Consider the following 20,930-nt stretch of genomic DNA (forward strand, 5'->3'; position numbering starts at 1 on the left):
TGGGGAGAGCATGCATAGACGGGATGCTGGCAGGCAAACAGAAAACACAAAGACAGCCCAATATTTGGGTAAAATGAAGGGGCAATGATGACTTATCTAACCAGTATATTGTGATGGATTCATATCAGAAGCAGCCATCTTGGCCAGAGACATGCACTCAGTGTCTATTTTCAGTTTGTATATATGACATTAGAGCTTCCTGGCAACGGATTACCAGAAAGGGGACAGAAACACTCAAAAGTGTATTTCTGTCGGTAGATTTTATAGGCAGAATAAGAAAGAAGCGGAATAATGATAAGTGAGAAATCTGACGTGCAAAGAGGCGAGATTTATGGAAAAATCTTTATTTCGACACAAAACATAACACTTACTTTTACAAAATACAACACACATTATTAATCACTGTTGGTGATGGCATCAAATAAGAATGACATCCAAGACATTTTTCAAAGGAAGACAAAAAGGATCCTTACACCTGCCATGTAACAGCACAATGAAACCCTCTGCATATTATTAACATCATGTATCATATCTATGCTAGCTCATGATTGTCTGTGGAAACAGCAATATCAACTCACAATAAAAAAAAAACAAAAACAAATGAAAAACAAAAAACAAAACACACACACACACATAAATGCAGATTGTGATATCCTGTCAAGGCTTGCACAATACGTGTACTTTAAAGGATTTTGTTTTACAGGTTGGAGCTTATTCTTGGTATTTCTTCCTATTTATGATCAGCTGTGTTTTTAGAGAGCAGCAGGTGTATGCTACCAAATTTTGCTCTTGACAACAACATCAATCCGACCCCATCAAATTACACTGATGGGGCTTCAGAGATTTTAATATGCTACTTTAAGTGAAACCAATTTAATTCAACAGTCTCAGTCACATGGGAAAATTACACGCTTGAGGTCCAAAACATATTCTGGTTATAAATGCGTAAAAAATTGTGCCAACTTCAAGACAGGACTCACCAGTAAATACTGCTTCCTCAGGACACATATATGATTCACCACAAGTGAAAGCTTAATAATACACACACAGTACTGGTTAGTTTCAGTGGTTCCCAAACTGTGGGGTGGTACTACAGGGGGAACACGTTAAGCAAAACGTTGAGTGAAAAAAAAAGTCCCGAAACAATAGGTGAATAAACCTTTATCACAGCAGATTATTTTTGAAATGTCCAACCATGCCTTAGCAACTGTTAGCACACTCTTTACACTGTCAACTTTTGGATTTTGTCTACATGCTGAAGCATGTTTTTGTAAACTTTGTAAAACCAAAGACACAGCAGCCAAACGCTAGAATAAACTGCGTGTTAATCAGCTATAATATAAACTTTAAATGTTAGTATGCTTGGCTACCACATGCAACTGTAATCTGGAGTTGAACAGTTGAGACAAAAAAAAAGTCACTATCTACTCACCTCCATATGAGGTGAGCAGATTTAGTTTTTAAGTCCACAAAAAAAATTTTGGATCTTGGCAGCAAAACAGTGTGGCAGCAGTCTCCTAAACAAGATATTATTTACATCCTTTCTAAGCAGAAATTTTCTTCTCTCTCCCCCCGCTTGCAATGGGTGCACAAGCTGCTTTGTGGACTAAGAAGCTCCACCCAATTTTCCATCTGCATGGGGGTAAGTTGATAGTGCATGAATTTTTATTTGGGTTGGGGAACCACTGATTTACAGTAACAATCATCTCCTTGACAGTAACATTGGACCATTATCAACAATAAATAAATAAGAGTTTCATTCTGTGTAAAAAAATGTTTTAATTTTCATAAAGTGTCAAATTGAGCACCATGGTATCCTAGTAACTGCAAGGATACAAAAAACAGATTGGGATTAAAAATGTCACCATGCTCCAACTGCAATGATAGTCCAGGTTGTTTTATTGCCCCATTTCCTCTTAGCACTAGATATAAATTTCTCCAAGCTTGACAAAACCTGTGAAAGATGGCATAACTAACACTGAGCCTGTCCAGATGTAAAATAGGAATGTCGCTGTAAAGTCTAAACAGAGAAGAGGAGTAGAGCTGGAAAGAGAAATTTAAACAAACATTAGTCAGACCCACTCAGGTTCCCCAACTGTAGAGCCTGAACAGCAACGGGGAGCAAGTGAGACAGCTTCAGCACAAACTCTCGAACAAACCTCTGCACAAATATATTTAAATGGAAGGGAAACATCCAGGGATTTCAGATGCTTGGTTTAAAATGAGAATGTATTTCATGTGCACATGTACTACACAGCATTGGCCGTTATCTTGCTTTGGCTTCTTGCCATCTGCTCAGTGGTGAGGTAGAGAAATGACTGAATGGCAGACCTGCCGTTAGCTGACGTATGTTGGAGACTGCATGTTGTTTGCATCCGAAGCGTTGCTGGGCTGTGTGAGAGCTCGAGGATCTCTGCGCCTCACACAGGAAACTGCCCTGAGCCTGCTAATGCACTGGAGTGTGTATGTGTGTGTATGATTTTGTCTGAGAGAAAGTTTTTGCTAAATGTGTGGGTACAAATATATATATATATATATAGTGTCAGTGTGTGTGTTGAGAAGGATGTCCAGGGAGTTACGCTTCTCCATAGGCTGAGGCTTTGTCCTTTAACAGGTCCAGACACAAGTGACAGCTCCAGCTCCCTGTGGAGAGAGAGAGACAACGAGAGGGCTGAAATCTTTGTCCTCCTTGCCCTTTACCATGTATAGCTTTAGCTTGTGGCCTTTCTCAGATACACAATACACGACATATATAGTATTAACCCGCTGATGTGTAATAAAGCTTGTGAGAGAGGCTGTCGTACCTTCTGGAGGCTGGGTCATGGGAGGCTTCAGGCAGTACATGTGGTATCCTCTGTCGCAGTCATCGCAGAACAGCAGCTGGTCCTACATTGGCAATACACAATCAACATCTTAAATGTCTAATATGGATAAAAAAAAAATATGTGCAGGGGGATGACAAAAAAATATTAACCTTGCCTGGAAAAGATTAGAAATGCCAACGTAAGTGAGTCAGAGTTATAAATACTGCTATAGATGGTGTTTACATTAATGCCAGCAAGCAGCATTTATCAGCTAGAGAAGAAGTCTGGCAGGCGGTACTGTGAGCTTTCAAAGCATCATGGGACTGCTAATGGAGGCAAACTCTTATACGTCCAACTGCTGGTACATTTGTCAGAAAGTATATAGTAGAAGTGTGGTAGCACGGAATTTCATACCGATATTTGCAATTGGGGTATTTAGTGCAAGTTTTTTTGTGTTATTGTTATTATTTTAAGCTTTCGTGATTTTGTAACTCAATGTGAATTGCGCTATACATTTGTCTGTTTCATGAATTTATGATAATTTCTGTTTTATCAAAAAGAGCAAATTATTTATTCAGGCAATGAATAAGTAATTTATTCAGTCAATGAATCAATCATTTATCAGGTACAATACCTGCTTCGAATGCATAGTGACGTGTAGCGTGTGACAGGCTCACAGAGGATCCACAGAGGATCACACAAGCCTCCCACAGTATACTTACGTCATTCTCCGAGGTGCCGCAGATGCTGCAAGACTTGCACTCTATGCACTGCCACTGGTACGTCCTGACTGCCTGCATCATGTTGTCAGTGAACTGCAGACATGTGGGGTGACCTGCAAAGAGATGGCGAGAAGAGTGAAGAAGGAAGGATGGGCTGATGGACTGGACTGGCAGAGGAGTTTACAAAGCAAAGCCAGTGGTGGTTTTGTGTGTAACAGTTAAGAGACATGTGGCAGAAGAAGCTTTGAGGCGCAGCAATCGTGTCTCTACTGTGAAAACGAATAAATGAATTATTTACAATATTTCTACTGGGATCAGATTTTATAATTCTGCATTTAGTTTTTTAAATTTTACTTCTTAATGAGGTAGATTAAGAAAGTTTTTTTTTTTAGCTCTGGTTGAGTTAAATAAGACATCAACTCAGAAACCATTATTTCTCTCCTCAAAATAACATTGCTATGTCTGCGAGAGTTAACTGTCAGCCGTAATTGTGCCTCACAGTGCTGACAGCCCATACAGCTGGATGAAATGCAGCATCAAAAAGCAATTTAGCCACAAAAGACAAGAGATTATAGGTCTGGAAAACAAAACACAAGCAGTGGTGTGTGGACAGGAAATCACAGCCAGGCAGTATTTTATCGTCTTCCCATAAATATACAGCTGTGATGACAAAAAGACTGATGGTTTATGTAAAATTGTCTTCTTGTTCCCTGTCTTAACAACTGTCCTTCTTAGCGTCTCCTTGGTGCCACAGTGCTGTCTGCGTCTCATTTGCACAGTTATCTGCATCACCCTGGTATCAATGGGGTATCAATGAGCCATGAAGGAGCCATAATCAGGGATGAAGTGATTTATATCTGGGCTAGGAAATCATCCCCTATCAGCCTGTGACGGATGAACAAAGAGAAACGTGACTTGAGTTAAAGCTAAAGCAGAATGAAACCCCCTGAATTAAACTGAGGAATTACAGTCAGGGATGAAATTAGCTGTGGCGGTTTAAAAGATGGTCTATCAGCTTAAATGGGTACCATTAGCAGACTGGCAGGCAGGCAGGCAGGCAGAAGAAAATGCATTACTGCTCAGCATCTACTGATAAAAGCCTGGCTCTAGTTCTCAAAGACAGAGAGGTGAGACAGAGAGTGCCAACTGGCTCTTACCTCTCGGCTACCTGTTGTCTTTAGCCAATGGAATGACTCAAGAGTCCACGTTCATCCCTCTCTCTGCCGCATTAGCAGCCACTCATGTAATTTATTCCTTTTTCTCTGGTCCGCTGTGTCTGCTATTAACCCTCTCAGTCCAGAATTAAATAAGATGTAGCCGTGAGCTTTAGTTTATGATGTTGATTATCTCTCGCAAGCAATGTCAAGTGTAAGATTAGTGTTTGTTTATGAAAAATGTCTTAATGTGTTGATCAGTAAAATCCATTAGCTTGGTAAAAAAAATAATGTATCCATCAAAAATTTTCACTAGACAAAGTTTCCAAGAAAAAAGATGATATTAAATGTCTTTTCCGGTAGCGGTGCCTTCAAGGGGAGCCACTGTAGTCCAGTCTGCACCTTCAAAGTTTTTCAGTATTCCCTCGATGAAGACATTTACTCAGAAATTTAATTTTATTGCCATGAGATCCAACAAGTCAAGAAGTCCCGTTATCAGCTGTCAGCCAAGAATCATCATCATCTGAAAACAAAATGTCTTCCAGCTCCACATCTTCAAAGCCATAAAACGTGGAGGCCTCGCTGTCTGACGCGTTGCCGAACAATTCTTCTAGAGCACTCAGCTTTCTCCCATCCTTCTTCACTCCTCCTCTTCCAGCTACCATGAAAACATCAGCGTCAGAGCAACACAGACAAGTCCACACACTCTCGCAGCTGTTTTAAAAAACTCAACTTTCTTACTGAACAAGAACGGTTGATCTGATTTGAGAAGCTTTTGCTCGTAACATCCAGCAGAAGCAGCTTTGAGTGGTGTGGGGAAAAAAAGGTGGAAAAGCAACAAAAATGCAGCCAAATGTGCGATAAGGTAATGCATGAAAACTGAGCAACAAAAGAGTGAATGCATGTCGTCTGAAGGCAGAACTCCTTACTGATGTACGAGGCTGACATGGAGAAGCATGCAGGATGAAGCAAGCAGCAGAGCCTATGAATCAATATTATAATTAGGAGGGAAGCTGCAAAGTTTTCATGAAGTTGGCTCTCATTTTTCATGATCTACTTGGCTCATTGACAACCCACTGAAAAGACACTGAAGCAGCAAGGAAGCTCAATTCATTGCACACCATGAGTATATAATAAGAGCTGCATCATCAGGTCAAGACGCAGGCTGGTCTGAACAAAGATGGCAGTCACCAACTAAAATGAGCTGTTCCTGCAAACTTGAACCAAATGCTGTTGCCCAAAGAGACAATGTAATTTTTTACCTAAATAGATATTTGATGCACAGTGTTAAACTGCATCACGTTTGTGGCCATTTTAGCACAAAATAAACACTGCAAGGAAGCAAGGAACAGACATGAACAAGACTGTGGGTAAAATAAAGAAGGGAAACAAAAATGAGATGTGTAGTATACACAAATTAAAGTGTGAGACTAGCAAAAACTCATTTCTGAAAATTTTCATTATTTTCTAAAGGAACAGATTGATATTTTTGGAAATATGCTTATTCATTTTCCTGCTGACAGTTAGATAAGAAGGTGGATACTGTGTGTATGTCTGTGTGAAGCTTCAGTCAGGAATTTGTCAACTTGACTTAACCACAAATACTGGAAGCGGGCTGAACCAACGAGCCTGGCTCTGTCCTGAGGCAACAAACTCAGCCTACCAGCACCTCTAAAGCTCACTATTTAGCATGTTATATTCTGTTTGTTTACTCTGTACCAAACCCTTCAGACTCCAGGAAGTGACTACACATGGCCTGAGGTGTAGAGGTGTCGTGGTAGGCAGATTCTGTTTCCCTTTGGACAGAGCCAGGCCATCTCCCCCTGTGTAGTCTTTGTGCTAAGCTAACTGTCTGCTGGCTGTGGGTTCTCTCTGTTCTCGCCATCTGGCCATCTTGATATTTTGGATATTTTTGATTGCAGTGCCATTGGAACATTCTTTGAAGACAAAGCCATTACTTGTGGTCAACGTTAATGTTAACTTCACCAAAAAAACAAAAACACAAAACACAGCAAAAATAATTGAAGCTTTAACGGAAAACCCTCCAAGATGTGGAGACTGGGGACTCACCGGAGCGTCCACAGTCGGAGCAGGACACCAGCTCCTCGGCCTGGCCCGTCTTCCTGTTGGAGTCCTGATCTCCCAAGCAGAAGTCACAATAGTCGTTGGGGATGATGACACCATCTGGGCCCTTCTGAGCTGTCAGCAGAAACACTTAGTTGTAAAGAGATGGGTACACAAGATGCCATTAATTTTCTTTTCAGCTTTCTGTTGTTCTTTGTAATTAACATCTTACGTTTGTGGTTGTCTGAGGAACGTGGAGGAGAGGGGGCCATCTCTGTTTCCTTTTCCTCCTCACCCTCCTCCTCTGCCAGGTGAGTGTGGGTGTAGTGGTAGCTCAGGCCAGGTCGGTTCTTGTAGCGCTTTCCACAGACTTCAGATAAAAAACATCACAGCTCCATTAGAGACACGTAAAACTTTATGCAACACACTGTAGAGCAGCTCGCGCAGTGGACTGAATTCCTGCCTACATGTGGAATCTAACTGTTGACACCTTGCAGGACCTGTGATTCTATTCATGCTTGATGGTTTCCACTCTGCCTTTTCAGTCTTTTTATGTGAATAAAAGTTACATCTGGTAGAAAACCTGAGATATCAGGCCTAAGCTTCCACACAAACAGTTTGTCTCCGAAAAAAATAGCATTTTATTTTTCTTCTTCACTTTGCTCTAAATTTAAACTCTCATAAAGAGAGGAACATGAGTGAGAATATACAAGAATATAAAATGTTATCTATTTGGACAACAAAAATGTGTAAAAACTACAATATATACATAGGTTAACTTCTTGATCATAGCAACCTTGACACAGAATGAAGGTACATCATGGGATTAGTTTAAGACAGCATAGTACAGAAGACCTATTAATGATGCTGAGACAGTTAGAAAGAGGCTATATCTGTCACATATTAAATGCTAAGAAGGACGACCTAAACAGCATTTAAATTAAATTTTAAAAAAATTCAGAGGCTTATTGACCTTCACAGGGATGTCCAGTGGACAGATATATGAACAAGACACAAATGGCGTGCCAAAGCTACGGTATCTGCCTACAACTATTTTCAAAACCAGATATATTAGGCAATCAATCCAAAGCTAGAGCTTAACAGCCACATTTTTGTCCTGCAGCTGCTGTACTATGAGGCCACAGATGTCACGCATTTTGTAGACTAATTGCATGAAAACTAGAATCTACAGTCTAATATTGTAGCAGTTCTCAAGGTTATTAATGAGTACATCAGTGCTGTAGCCGTCATAGAAGTTGAAAGTTGAAGTACTGCTGCTTTCCCTGCTACAGTCATTTCTGTCCGAGCCAAATTTGCACATTTTACCAAAAACTATCACCTCCTCCTCCCCGTGAACTCATTTCCATTATAATCCCATGGTCAAAAACAGATCCATACGCCATATCTTAAGAAACTGTAAGGACTTCTACAGTGGCTACATCTGTGGATCACATCACAGCTAGTGAGGACGTAACAAACATGCATCCCTCAGTGCGACATTAGCTGCTGCTTAAGCATCACTTGGTACATGCCTGGCCAAGAGCAAGCATTAATGCACATGGCGTAACGCTAGTGTCATGCAAAACTAACACTGTATTAAGGAATGGATGCCTCAAGCATTTAAAGCATTGGATATCTCCAAGGGTTTAGCAGTCAGTCAGCCATTCCCACACCAGATGCCCATGAGCAAAAAGGCCAATCATGAAGACAGTTCATGGAGCCTCTAGAGAGACAAGATGGCGACAGGTTCAGATACCTTCTTCAGCCTTTTTTGAGTTATGCTTTTGTTTGTATCTATCTGGAACAAAGAAGACACAAAAGCAAATAATACAGAAAAGACAGAACAAGACACAAAATGAAGATGAGATTCATTTGCTCGAGCGTGGCTATCTCTGTCCATATCCCCATGGCAATCCATTCCTGGGATATTCTGTTCAAGTACGGAAGTGGCATGCTAGTCAGGTCCGAATTAACAGCAAACTCTGTCTTCATGCTGCAGAGGACTGCTCTCAGAACAGAAGGAGTGGGAGGCCATCATTGAAAGATGAAAGAAAAATGGCTTCTCTGCTAGATTTCTCTCTGTTTTGTAAACATAAAATAAACAAATCTGGACCAGGCATATAGAGAAAGGTTTCCTGACGATACCTTATAAATGAATTAAAGAAATATTTCCTAATTGATAGTTCTAATGAGAAGAGAGTCCCTCCACTTCCTTAAGTTTTGAAAAACACTGTGACTCGAGTTTAGAACGTGTAGAGCCAAAACTCATGACACAGATAACATGTTGATACATGTTTTCTTCTCTTACTGTCACAGACGTAAGGTTTGTCCTGGTCATCCATGCTAATGGGCTCTGTCCTTCTCCGACTGGATCCTCTGTTCTGAGAGGAGACACAAGCCTGACATTAACACCTCTGATGGAGCATTGTTTCAACACAAATTCCTTATGTTTAATTCCAAACTGCACACATTTCATACATTTTTGTTTCTTTTAATGTGTCATTAATTCATACATCTTGTGATTATTTCACATGAAGACCTTAAGTGTCACTTAATTTTATATTCATGAAACTCACAGTGTCAGCATTCCCTTTTACCCCTCACAAAGAAATACACCTGTGGAGACACTCACTTTGCCTCTGTTTCTGTTCTTTCTCTTTGGAGTATCCAGTTCAAAGTCTTCATCATCATGGAAACCATCCCCATTTTCCTCCGCCTCCAGAACTCTCTACAGAACACAAACACGCACATATAGACAGAGAGAGGCTCAGTTAAAAGAACATGTGCCAAGAGGATTGAGAGGATGGCCAATGTTTTCATAACTTAACACCATTCAGTTTCACACTCTTCTTTAAATTCTCACTGCTTAATTTTTTTGTAATGCCAAATTTTTTCTTGCATCTATCAAAACAGAGAAACACACCTGTCTGAATAATGAATGATAGTGGCCATAATTCATACATAACAAAATACCTGTATTTCCAGCAAAGTTTCCTCTTCCTTGCACAGGCTGTTTTTTTTCTCCAGCAGGCCGTCCCCCCTCAGGAGGGCCTCTAAGGCTGTGGCCTCTCCTGGGGGAACCTCACGCTTCGGGGCCAGCTCGGCTTCTGATGGGGTGGTGGCAGACGAGGACACGACAAAGAAAAGAGTGTTTGAGAAGACAAATAAATGTGTGTGTGTGTGTGTGTGTGTTACAGCTAAACATCCTCATTGACATTTTTTCTCCTAAAACGTAGCTTAAATTACTTCAATTATCTCTGCAGGCCACTTCAGTGACCAGCTTTGTGCCAGATCTCATGATCAGAGTTTTCAAAGTCATTGTATTCACAAACTTTCAAGAATTCTCAGTTTTGGATGAACAACACGCACACACACACACACACACACACACAGCAATTTAGTGTAGACAGAAGACCAAAGCAGCATCACCGTGGCCACTGTGTAAGTGTTCCCTCTTGATAGGATGTACTTTGAAAGAAGTAAGCATTTAAGAGATGGGGAGCCTATCCTGTCAGAATGTATTCTGGGTAATGTAGGATCCAGAATCGTAAGAGAATTAAGTGACAGTGACATCGAAAGCAAGGTAAGAGATGTGAACAGAAAAAAAAGTAGGATGAAACAGGTGAGCGATATGATATCTACAGACTTATCTCAATCTTATGCACTTTCTTGCACCTGTTTCATTGGAACCCTCATCAGTTAAAAACAGGGGGTTTACACTGAGGGAAGTAAAATGGCTGCTGAAGCATGGCCACTCACATATTGAGCTGCGACATGGAGGAGAAGAGGCAGAGGATCTTCAAAACCAGGATTTCAACTCTGGTTTAGTTACAGTGTGACAGAACCTCTGTGTATCTTCACATACACAGACACAAACCTCTCTGCTCAGGAAGCATTAAATAAACATAAAGCATTTCTAAAAGCCTGAAAGGGGAGCACTCACATTCCTCTGTCGTGTTATGATAGATATCTGGGCCAAACTGCAGAAATGGATCCCTGCAAAACAAAACTGGAGATTTGTGCTCTTTTCACCCTCAGCTATCCTGCTGTTGTTAACTACAGTACATTGCTAGTTTTCTGTCCCTTTGTGTGCTTTGGTTGGTCGGTTGGTTGGTTGCTACTCTGGGGAATTTCTTCTTCCTTTTTGTCCCAGGAATGTCCTCTACTTAAAGCTGAATCGTTCTTGGTGGAAAGCTCTGGAGTATTATATTGCGTCTGGAAGACAGCGAAGGAGAAACAATAGTGTGGCAAAGCCGAAACAAAGACTTGCCTTTATTTCTCCTCCTTATCAGGTTGCTGGGGCATTCCTTTGCTAAAAATCCCCTATAACACACACACATATACATGCATGCAAGCACACACACACACACACACATAAGAGAAGCATACACTTCCACCTCATAAGCCTCACTTACATTCTAATGCCTCATGGACAAATGATTATAGAGGCCCTGTTAGGGTGTTTCTGCGCTGCAACGGAGAGCAGGAGTCGTGTGGGGGTGTTTGTGCACTTGTGTGTGTGTGTTTGTGTGTGTGTGTGTCTACTGCCAGAGAACACAGAGAGGAGGCATTGATTCAGGGAAGAGAATGAACCTGGAGACCTGGCGAGAGAGACGGGCTAACCAGAGCCAGATGGTCAGATAGTGAACACTAACGCCACCAAGCAAACTCAAAAGCTCTGTGCAGCTATACGTGACAACAGAGGGCACAAACACAACATACGTGTGAATCTAGATGAAGGTAGTTGATGCACCAGTTAAAGTGGCTTTCACTGTGTAACTCTGGGTCAATACTGCTGTGGCCGTGCATGCACTGTGCATGCATGTCAACGTACAGCATGAGTGAGTGTCATTTCTCTTACCTAGTCGAAGCTCACACAGGCGAAGCTGGGGATCCAGGGGTGGGTGGAGCCGCCTCTTCTTTCTCCAGCAGCGAGCAGGGTAGGTATACATCTGTCCTGCTGCCTGACCTGGACACACACACACACACACATTCATATGTATAGACGTACACACATGCAGAAACACAGGCACACAGGAAGAATTTTAACAACCACTGGCAAGCACACTATTTTAACAGAACTTGTATTGAGACCCCTGCTCTCTCTCTCACTCTCTCTCTCTCTCTCACACACACACACACACAGACACACATACACGCTCACAGTGGATTGGTCTTGGCTTCCTGACACTTGACACTTAATATGTCCCAGTTTCAGTGCCCAGGCAAATGGTCCACAGATTCTGAAAAATGCTGCTCTTATGGACAGATTCCAGATGTTGTTTGTCACGTAAAACCTGAATTTTTAGCTACTTTATCACTGTTAACTGTTACTCAAAGGTCCAATGTGTAGTATTTACTGGCATCTAGTGGTAAGGTTGCAGACTGCAGCCAACTGAACACCCTTCGTCTCACCCTCCACGAGAGCCAGTGTTTGGTTTGTCCATTACCAGCTACTGTAAAAACATGGTGGTGCAACATGGTGGAAGAGGAACCCTTCCCTCTGTAGATATAAAAGGTAACAAAAACACAATGTTTGAGGTGATTATACACTAATGAAAATATAATGATAAATATCATATTCTGCTTCAAAATCCTACACACTGGACCTTTAATGATGAGGATGGTTACATTCAGTTTTACTCAAGTTAACAATTTAAATAATTTTACTTTGTCACTTTTTCTGCAAAGGCTTCTTGTACTTGAGTTGAATACTTTGGTCTAGACCCCTGTGTCTAATCATATTCGGCCATTAGTTTAGACTAAGAGGAAGGGAAGGAAGTGTTTATTTCAGCATCAGCAGAGAAAAAAAAATCAAGAGAATGATCGGGGAGGGATAAACCTAGAATAAATGCATATAATGTGAGTTAGGTCTGCCACAAAGTATAGGGTGTGGCCTGAAGGGCTTTGCATAAAAGATGGAGAGCCGGCTATTTGTGTCCAGCTCTCAGTAAAGAGCAGATTGTTCCCTTTGGCTATCCAGGCGACCCAGATGTGCATAAAGCATTCTGACTGCACGCCTGTGTTTTTACTGAGGGAGGAGATCTATAAATTCATCCACTCTATCCATCCATATTTATGCATTTCTGCTTATTCGCTTTCCAGTTGACAACTAAATGAGAAGACTGATACCACTCTTCATTCATTCGGTATAAGCCAGCAGATGCTTAATGTAGCTTACAATGAGGACTGAAAACAGCTGGCAGACTCGCTTTGCCCAAGGATAAACAAAATCCACCTACCGGCACCTCTAAAGCTCAGTAATTGTCATGTTAGATTTCATACTGACTTCAAGAAGTCTACATTGGTTTCCTGGCCAATCACAGTCTCCAACACTCGAAATAGTCAAACCACAACTTGATGTTTTTATAGTACAGTTAGGTTGTTGTATGCATTTAACAACCATATTTTTAACCTTGGGACAGGCAGTTGTTTCCCCTGCTAAGCTAAGATAACCAGCTACTATTTTGTGTTTGTTGAAAGCCATATCATTCAGTGGATTACCTGGCTGGCGGTGGCACTTTTCCATCCAGATGTAGCAGTTGTTTTGTGCCACACCAGTTTGCGAGTCCAGGAAGGGCATACGCACGCTGCGTTCGGCACAGAGACGAGCATTGTAGCTGCGACAATGTTCGATAGCCTCCCTGTAGAACTGGTCACCTAGCCTGAACACAGACAGACAGACAGACAGAGAACGTGGAAGGTAAACAGTCAGATACACAGACCAAAAGCTACGTAAAGCATGAAGCTCATGATCATTCACTTCTACAACAATAGCCCCATCCAGTTTACATCTGACGTAAATTTTAAAAAATCATGTATTTGCCAAATTTAAATTATTCACAAGTAACACTATAGTGCTTTTTCTGCCATTGATTCAAGCTATTTGTAGTGTGCTTCTTTGGTTTCTGCTTTCTGTGCAGAATCATCCCTGCTGCTGAGGTCTTATCAGCTAAATGTTAACATTTTTGGGACGGTTAATGGCAATAACATGTGCTGGGCAGCTGATCATTTGGTACGGTCTGCAAATCAAGTATGAGTGGGCCTGTTCAGTCTGTTGGTTTAATATAACATGCCCAGACTTAACTCTGTATTTTGGCTCAGTTTGTTTTGTAAAGTCTGGATTTGCTGCATACATCAGATGTAGCGTGAAGGAAGCTCGGCTGAAAAGGAAACAACTACACAAGCTGAGCAGGCTGAGGGAACAACAGGAAACAATGAAGATCTATAAGAACAGAAGAAATGTTTCATCCTGTCAAACTGATAGATGAGTGCGAGCACTGGATACACACACACACACACACACTATCGACCGACAACGGGGCATAAACCAGCATGTGAGCCATCAATAATCTCCACAGTCTCAGTCTAGAAGCAAGACTTCTGTAACTGTGCTCAGTACAGACAGAGAACAAGCCAAGATGGACTCACATTCGCCTTGAGCAGGTTATTCTTTGTTTAATTGTTTAATTTTTAAGTCCAGAGAGGAAGACTAATGTTCTAATGGGGTCTGGTCCTCGGGTAACAGAGGCACACGTGGATCAGCTTTAGAAGCCTGAACTAATCAACCATCCTTGGACACAGTTTATTGTTTAGTGACTTCTCTTAAAGACCACCGTGAAAGAGAATTGGCTGTTAGTATCTGCTGATTTCCAAACATTGTCTTCATTTAAGCCAACACAATCAGAATGCCATATAGCAGCATTTCATACATCTCTGTCTGCCTGACCATCATCCTGTCTCTCTGACTGGCTCTGTGGATTCTCTACAGAGATATGTAAAGAATGCCAAGCTGGACAAAGCTCTCCGGTCACACTGAATCTCACAAAGATGTGCAGTGTTTGGACGTGGAGGGAGTAGAGTGGAGAGTTCCTCTCCTTACCGAGAGGAAGAGCACTGGGGGGGAAGGAGGAGTTCAGACGGGGAGAAAGGCACGAGTAACTTGATTTGTGATCGAGGAGAGGAAATGAAAATCTGAATAAAAAGATGGAAAAAGGGAACATTAAACATATGGGGTGCAGATGAATTCTCCCAACTCACAGCTGCATCATTCTTGTAAAATGTGAATTACAGCTCAGCTTTGACTACTGAGTGCCGCATCTAGACAACCATCAGAGATGAATGGGACATTTGTTGCTTTTGACATTTGAATAGTTGATGAGTGAGAGCTCAAAGTAAAAAACAGGGAAAGAAAATAGAGTAGATGGTATGAGCCGTATGATAAACATTATTGCTCTTTCTCAGATCACAAAATAATGACATACAGAACAAAAAACTGATTTCATTTTCTTTGAGGGGGAAAACTGATTTGAAACCATAACTCCCTTTCATCTAAAAAAAATTCTACTACCCTTTATTGAAAATCTGATATAACAACGCAGGTTCCTTGGTCATAACATACTTTCATAAACAATCAGCAATCAGCAGTCCATCAGAAAACCCCTCATAAAACCACAAACTTGTCATGTTTACTCTTTAGTTTTTGCACCAAAAAACAAACAAACAAAAAAACAAATTAGTGAGGTTTCGAGGTGCTGGTAGGTTTCTCTACCATTGGAGAGAGTCAGGCCAGCTGTCTTGCAAAGCTAAGCTAACTGTCCCCTGGCTCCAGCATCACAGTACAGATGTAGTATGGTAATGATAATCTCAAACTCTTTCTATAAGGTATAGATATCACTTTCTCACTTAAATGGCATTTTTGAGAGTGTTAGCACAAACAATGTTGTACACTGGAAGAAATCACTGATATTTTCATGGGGAAGCAGGTGCAACAGCAGCACAGCAACCACGCAAAAAATGTGAACCTCTACAGCGGCTCTGCGCACACCTCCAGTGCCACGGTGCATGTGCAGGACAGCACATGTGGCGTTTGCTGGCTGAGCTTTTTGTCAAGAGACCCACAGAGACGAGGAATGCAGCTGTTTTTTGGTGACGTGTGTTTTTACAGTACGACAAACCAGCGGTCACTGTGAGCCAGACAGATCCGAGAGACTTCCTGTCACATTACTCACATTCCCAGAAGTGAAGCATTGTCTGTGCTTTCACTATTTCTTTCCTGAACTTCAGGCATTTCTCTTCATCTGTCTCCACCGCTTTTCTTGTGTTTTCCCTGTGTCGTCTTGAACGTTTTTGTCCCACTTCCAACAACAAAGCCGCTGGCGGCTTCATAAACTCTTACATAAGCAAGTGTGCCTGCTGTGCATTTTTTTGAGAGGTGTATGTGTATGTGTGTGTGTGTATCTGTATGCCTGCAAGTCCATCTGTCTATGGGTTGCGTGTCCTGAGACATCCTCCCCCCGCCCCCCCCCGAACCCGATTCAACCATCAGAGATTTCACTGTGCTCCTGTTTGTACCCATTAGTCCACTGCATGTCTGATCCTAGCAATGGTGCTTATGTAAGTCGAGTTTTGCATGTCAGGGAACACATTCCTCTTGGTCAACAACTTCCTGGATACTGATGGAATCTGTGTTGCTGTGTGTGTGTGTGTATACCACTGTGATAGTCTCAATCACTTCCATACTAACACAGAGGAGCTTTGTGTATGGCGGTCAGTCTTGTAATTACAAAAGCAACAATGGTCAGTGTTGCCAGGTAAAAGCTCACAGAGATAAGGCTTATGGACATAATAAATATTCAAACGTACACTTAATCTTTAGCTGATGGGGAGAGGCAGCTGTTTAAGTCGTTTTTTCTGTTTGGATGTCTGCTTTCATTTCTCTCCATCAGTCTTAGTGTTATGTTCCACATTTTTCTGTCAGTTATAAATTGCTCACAGCAGCTTCTCTTTCTACTCTCTAAATAGAATAATTAATCACTGAAAAAACTCATCAGTTCATTCGTTCATTCTCTAAACTCTCATCTATGCTGTGTGCTTCAATGCAACACGTTCTAGTTTACGTTCCAGTTTCCCAGAATGTAAACCTTCATTTTAGAGCCATTCCCGCTTCTTAACTGTGGGGATTTTAATATTTACTCTATCATAAATGATCGTAAAACTAAATTGTCTTGGGTTGTAGGCTGTTAGTCAGATTTAACGAGCTATTTCAATACGTCACATTGAGAAATTATAATGAACATTTTCACTTTTTGACATTTTACAAATCAAATAATTCTTCAGTTCACTGAGGAAATACTCTGCCAATTTAATTAGTTGTTAAGTGAAAAAAAATACCATCTTGCCTGAGGCAGGAGATGTCTCATTTTAGCTGACCAGAATCACACATTTGTCAATCATTTTAATGAGTTCTCTGCTTTGAAGCAACATCCATACTGATGAGGTTATAGCATCTGTGAGACCATCACACCAGAGTCAGACACAGACATAAACGTTATATATATAATATAATGTTAAAAATGAAAACTTTCAACTCAGAAAACAGGAAAATCCATCAGCTTTTAGTGCAAGATGTTTCAAATTGGATTGCACTCTAACAACCACCAGCTAATTTAGTTTCATTTCTTCATCCATTTATTAGATCAATTTGTCACACTTTGCTTTAGTAAGAAGTGTCTGTGAGTCTGTGTGCTTCACTTTATATATTTTACTGTTACTGTTCACTAAACCCTCTGCAAAACTCAGTGGGGTGAAGCACAGAAGAGGGACACGAAGAGGAGGAGGAGGAGGAGGAGGAGGAGCCAAGGAGGCAAAATGGGAGGGAAAAGGAGGGGTCTGATATGTCCTGGGGCACACGTGTTCCCTTTCAAACCCTGTCACACTCATTTTCTCTCAAACACACGGATGTGTGTACGCACGAGCGCACTCAAACACACACACACACGCTTGTCCATGCGCAAACAGACACACAAAGGGAATGAAAGGGAAAGGTGCAGAGTGCAGTCACAGAGCAGGGGGGAAAGGGGAGATGTAAAGCAAGCAAAAGAGGAAAGGGTGTTGCAAAGCAGAATCCCTGATTCATATGCTGCTGTTGTTTTGCTCTTCAGGGAGGTGTGTGTGTGTGTGTGTGTGTATGTGTGTGTTGGGGCGATACAGACACTGAAGGCTGGGGAGGTGAAGGAGTGGAAGATGGAGACCTGGCCTGAATGATAACTCACTCAGTGTGGGATTACAGGAGAAAAATGAGAGAAAATGTGTCACCCAGTGAAAAGATCACAGTTCACTCTCTTCACCAAACATGTACATGTTACTTGTACAAAACAGGGAAAAAGAGAAAAGACAAAAAAAACAACAGGACTGATCACTGTATGAAGCTTTCCATAAAAAATGTTCCTGGCCATTTAATTCCCCATGTCTGGAAACCATTCCCGGACATTCCCATTCCCCACACTTGAACAGACAAAGGCCAGAGTTCTCCCCTGCGCTGAGGGTGCAGTATAAATGTATGCAGTAAATGCAGACATACCCCCCCCCCCAAACCCAGCCCCTCATCCTCCATCACTCACTCACGCATACTGGGGGAAGGGCAGACAGCTAAACAACCCCCCGCGCATACAACAAACATGCACAATAAAAACACAACCTCACACACCTCCAGACACACACACACACCCCCATCTCCTTGACATGTCCCTAAATCTCAGCCCCCAATCTTTATGCAAACACAGCCAAACCACTTTCCACCTGAGCTCGTGTTCATTCGGAATCCAAACCCAATGATGAGACAGAAAGTAAAAGGAGACGCCTAATATGCGTATAAACACATCACTGCACATGAATCGTGTTGCTCATTTGAATACTTCTCATGTTAGCTCTTCATTAAATCCCATCGCACAAAGTCTCCCAGGTTACAATCACAAAGAAGTCTTTGTCGGATAAGAGCGGTTAAAACAATCAAGTAAATATGCACGGTTAAACATGACTGAATGTGTCTCGAGAGCCAGACGTATTTACTGTTGGCTGATGACGGTTGTAATTCATTTCTCAGAGCTGAACACTGGAAAGAGAACAGGCAAGATTGTTACCACATCCTTACTGTGTGCATATGATTTACCATCCACATCCTGGGGACAGATGACAAGCTGGCCCTATTGTTTCAAACAGACGGTGGACTCAAACAACTGTGCAGCCTGAAGACTAGACAACAATAACACATCCCATAGTAAGAGCTCGTATGTTACTTGATATTAGCTCCTACATATACATTTCACACCCTTTGCGAGGCAGTTTTATTCTTGTATTATGGAGTGAGCTTATGTTTGTTTTGGTGGGTGGAGTCCTGCCTCCAAACTACACATACATATATTGGTTTCTGTTTTTGCGGTGTGTGTGTGTGTGTGTTCATGTGGTGATAGGGGGTTATGTCTGAGAAAGTCCAGCCATGTATGAAAGGCAGATGGAGTTTCCTCCCTCCATCCTCTTCCTCTGTCCCAGTCTGTGTGTCTTTATATGTACCTCTCCTTCTCTCAGCAGAGGAACCCCGGAGCTCTTAACTGGTGCTCTACGTGCTCAACTGCACACACACACACACACACACACACACATCTACCTTCTCATACAATACAGCAGCCCTGTGTGTAGAGTAAGATCTTTTTGGTTGTAAACAAAGAGCTCTACAAAACAAGAGCATCAGGACTTCTCTCATCCTCCTTTTATTTGCCCTGAATGTTAAAACAGAAAATGTTCCAGGATGTACATCTTATATTGACCAATTAAGATTATTTTGCACTTCCAAAAAAAATTATAGGTGGAGAAAATATTGCAAAACTGACTTGTGAGAGCAAATACATGGCTCATTTATCCACAGCATCAGATCAAAAGTTTCCTCTTGCAGAACAGATTTTGATAACTATCTAACTCTCTGCACATTCCACACATGACAACATCTGCTGTCAGCCAGCAGGAAGACAGACATGCATTCACTAACATAGAGTGAGGTGAAAGTTATGGGTGCGCGCGCGCAAAGACACACACACACACGCGTTGGGGGGGCGGTCTATGTAACTGGTCTAAATGAACACAACTGTGCTCATAATTCACTTTGCTTTTTTTTCTGTCTTTCCATTCGCGATGTTTTTCATATTTGGCGATTTCTGCATATTTTATCAAAGGTGACAAAATGATGATCTGTCTACAAATCTGTTGTTCTTGCGCTGTTGTTCAGATGTTGACGCCGCTACATTGCAGGTTTCCTTTACATGCGTGAAAGGAGGTTAATACTGTATTGTGCCATATAAGAATCTGCTATGCATCGTGTACATGTATTCAACAGTCGCAGCTAAAGCACGAGCCGCGCAGTGAGCTGGGGTCGCCCTCTCAATGTGCTCTTTGTGATATTAATTGCATGAAATTATCTATGCAAATTCACCCGTCTAGCACCGACAAAGAGTCCTGCGTGCAAACTTCTGTCAGATGCGTTTGTTAAAGCAGAATGTGGACAATGGCAACTTTCTGTTTCAGTGAAACCAAGTGCACGGGCGTTCAGGGCGGACATTTACGCGCGGGTCGGAGATGCTTTTCTCTGCAAATTGTGCGTGATTGCATGCCTTTATATTAGTAGTGCACGGCATAACAAGTAGTCAACGGTACATGCAGATAATACACACAAGGAGAATGTCAGAGTGTAGCAAAAGTGTTAATTTTGTAGTTCTTACTTATACGCTCGTTTAACCCTGTATAAACCTTGCGCGCATCACTACATGCAATCAAACTATGCAACAATTTCATTTTTTAAATTAAATTTACTTACGATTTTAGAGGATTATGAATGACAGTCGCCATTTTCCTACTGGACTGTAACGCAATATTCCAAATCTCGGTGTAGTTTGGGACCCTTATGAAAAAAAAAAAGAAAAGAAAAAGAAAAAAAGAAAAGAAAAGAAAACAGCCAATGCGGTCGTTGGCACTATACGACCTACCAATACAACACCAGCATCAGGACATTAGGCGTGGCTTCAGAGACATCTGTCAAAATCGATGTCCTAGTCTTCAGGATTAATGATTTACGTAAATAAAATCAATTTTAGTGAAAACAAACACTCCACATTTTTAATTAGTAATATCCCACATAATGAGCTGTGTCATGCTGTCCTCTATTGTTTTGGTTGGGTTAGAGGTTTTGGCTGCTTCTGTAATCCACCAGCCTGTAATACAACCATTCATTTTTAAATTACTAGAATTAATAGGGGAAAAATAAAACGCACTTGGAGCTCTAAATTATTTTGAATGTCCATTTTCTGGCAATCTATAATAAAAGGAATCCTTGTATTATTATTATTATTCTTGTGCGT

At 41.5% G+C, this 20,930-nt stretch overlaps 1 protein-coding gene across 4 annotated transcripts; it reads right to left on the bottom strand.

Annotated features, from left to right (window-relative positions):
- Positions 1 to 332: 332 nt before the first annotated feature.
- dpf3 (D4, zinc and double PHD fingers, family 3) lies at positions 333 to 20,613 on the bottom strand. Of its 4 annotated transcripts, XM_046373824.1 has the most exons (12): positions 20,390 to 20,613; positions 13,249 to 13,409; positions 11,606 to 11,713; positions 9,718 to 9,851; positions 9,377 to 9,472; positions 9,053 to 9,125; positions 8,501 to 8,542; positions 6,977 to 7,114; positions 6,751 to 6,879; positions 3,527 to 3,639; positions 2,805 to 2,886; positions 333 to 2,643 (listed from the first exon to the last, which is right to left on the bottom strand). In XM_046373824.1, exons 1-12 carry the CDS (start codon positions 20,419 to 20,421, stop codon positions 2,576 to 2,578), a joined length of 1,176 nt encoding a protein of 391 aa, XP_046229780.1. In that variant the 5' UTR covers positions 20,422 to 20,613; the 3' UTR covers positions 333 to 2,575. The 4 variants fall into 4 exon arrangements, 2 of the variants coding, with proteins under 2 accessions (XP_046229780.1, XP_046229781.1); XM_046373825.1 differs by lacking the exon at positions 8,501 to 8,542; XR_006841703.1 differs by lacking the exons at positions 333 to 2,643; positions 2,805 to 2,886 and adding an exon at positions 4,684 to 5,338 and having other exon boundaries at positions 3,526 to 3,639.
- Positions 20,614 to 20,930: the final 317 nt, after the last annotated feature.

Source organism: Scatophagus argus, chromosome 19, assembly GCF_020382885.2.
Source record: "Scatophagus argus isolate fScaArg1 chromosome 19, fScaArg1.pri, whole genome shotgun sequence".
NCBI classification, from domain to species: domain Eukaryota; kingdom Metazoa; phylum Chordata; class Actinopteri; family Scatophagidae; genus Scatophagus; species Scatophagus argus.

What these genes read in the sequence shown, in the direction of transcription:
- dpf3 (XM_046373824.1), bottom strand. Translation starts at nt 20,421, where the DNA reads ATGGCGACTGTCATTCATAATCCTCTAAAATC. An exon ending in ATTCATAATCCTCTAAAATC is followed by an intron (nt 13,410 to 20,389) that starts GTAAGTAAATTT and finishes GTCTGTGTTCAG; the next exon opens with GCTAGGTGACCAGTTCTACA. An exon ending in AAACTTTGCTGGAAATACAG is followed by an intron (nt 9,473 to 9,717) that starts GTATTTTGTTAT and finishes TGTGTTCTGTAG; the next exon opens with AGAGTTCTGGAGGCGGAGGA.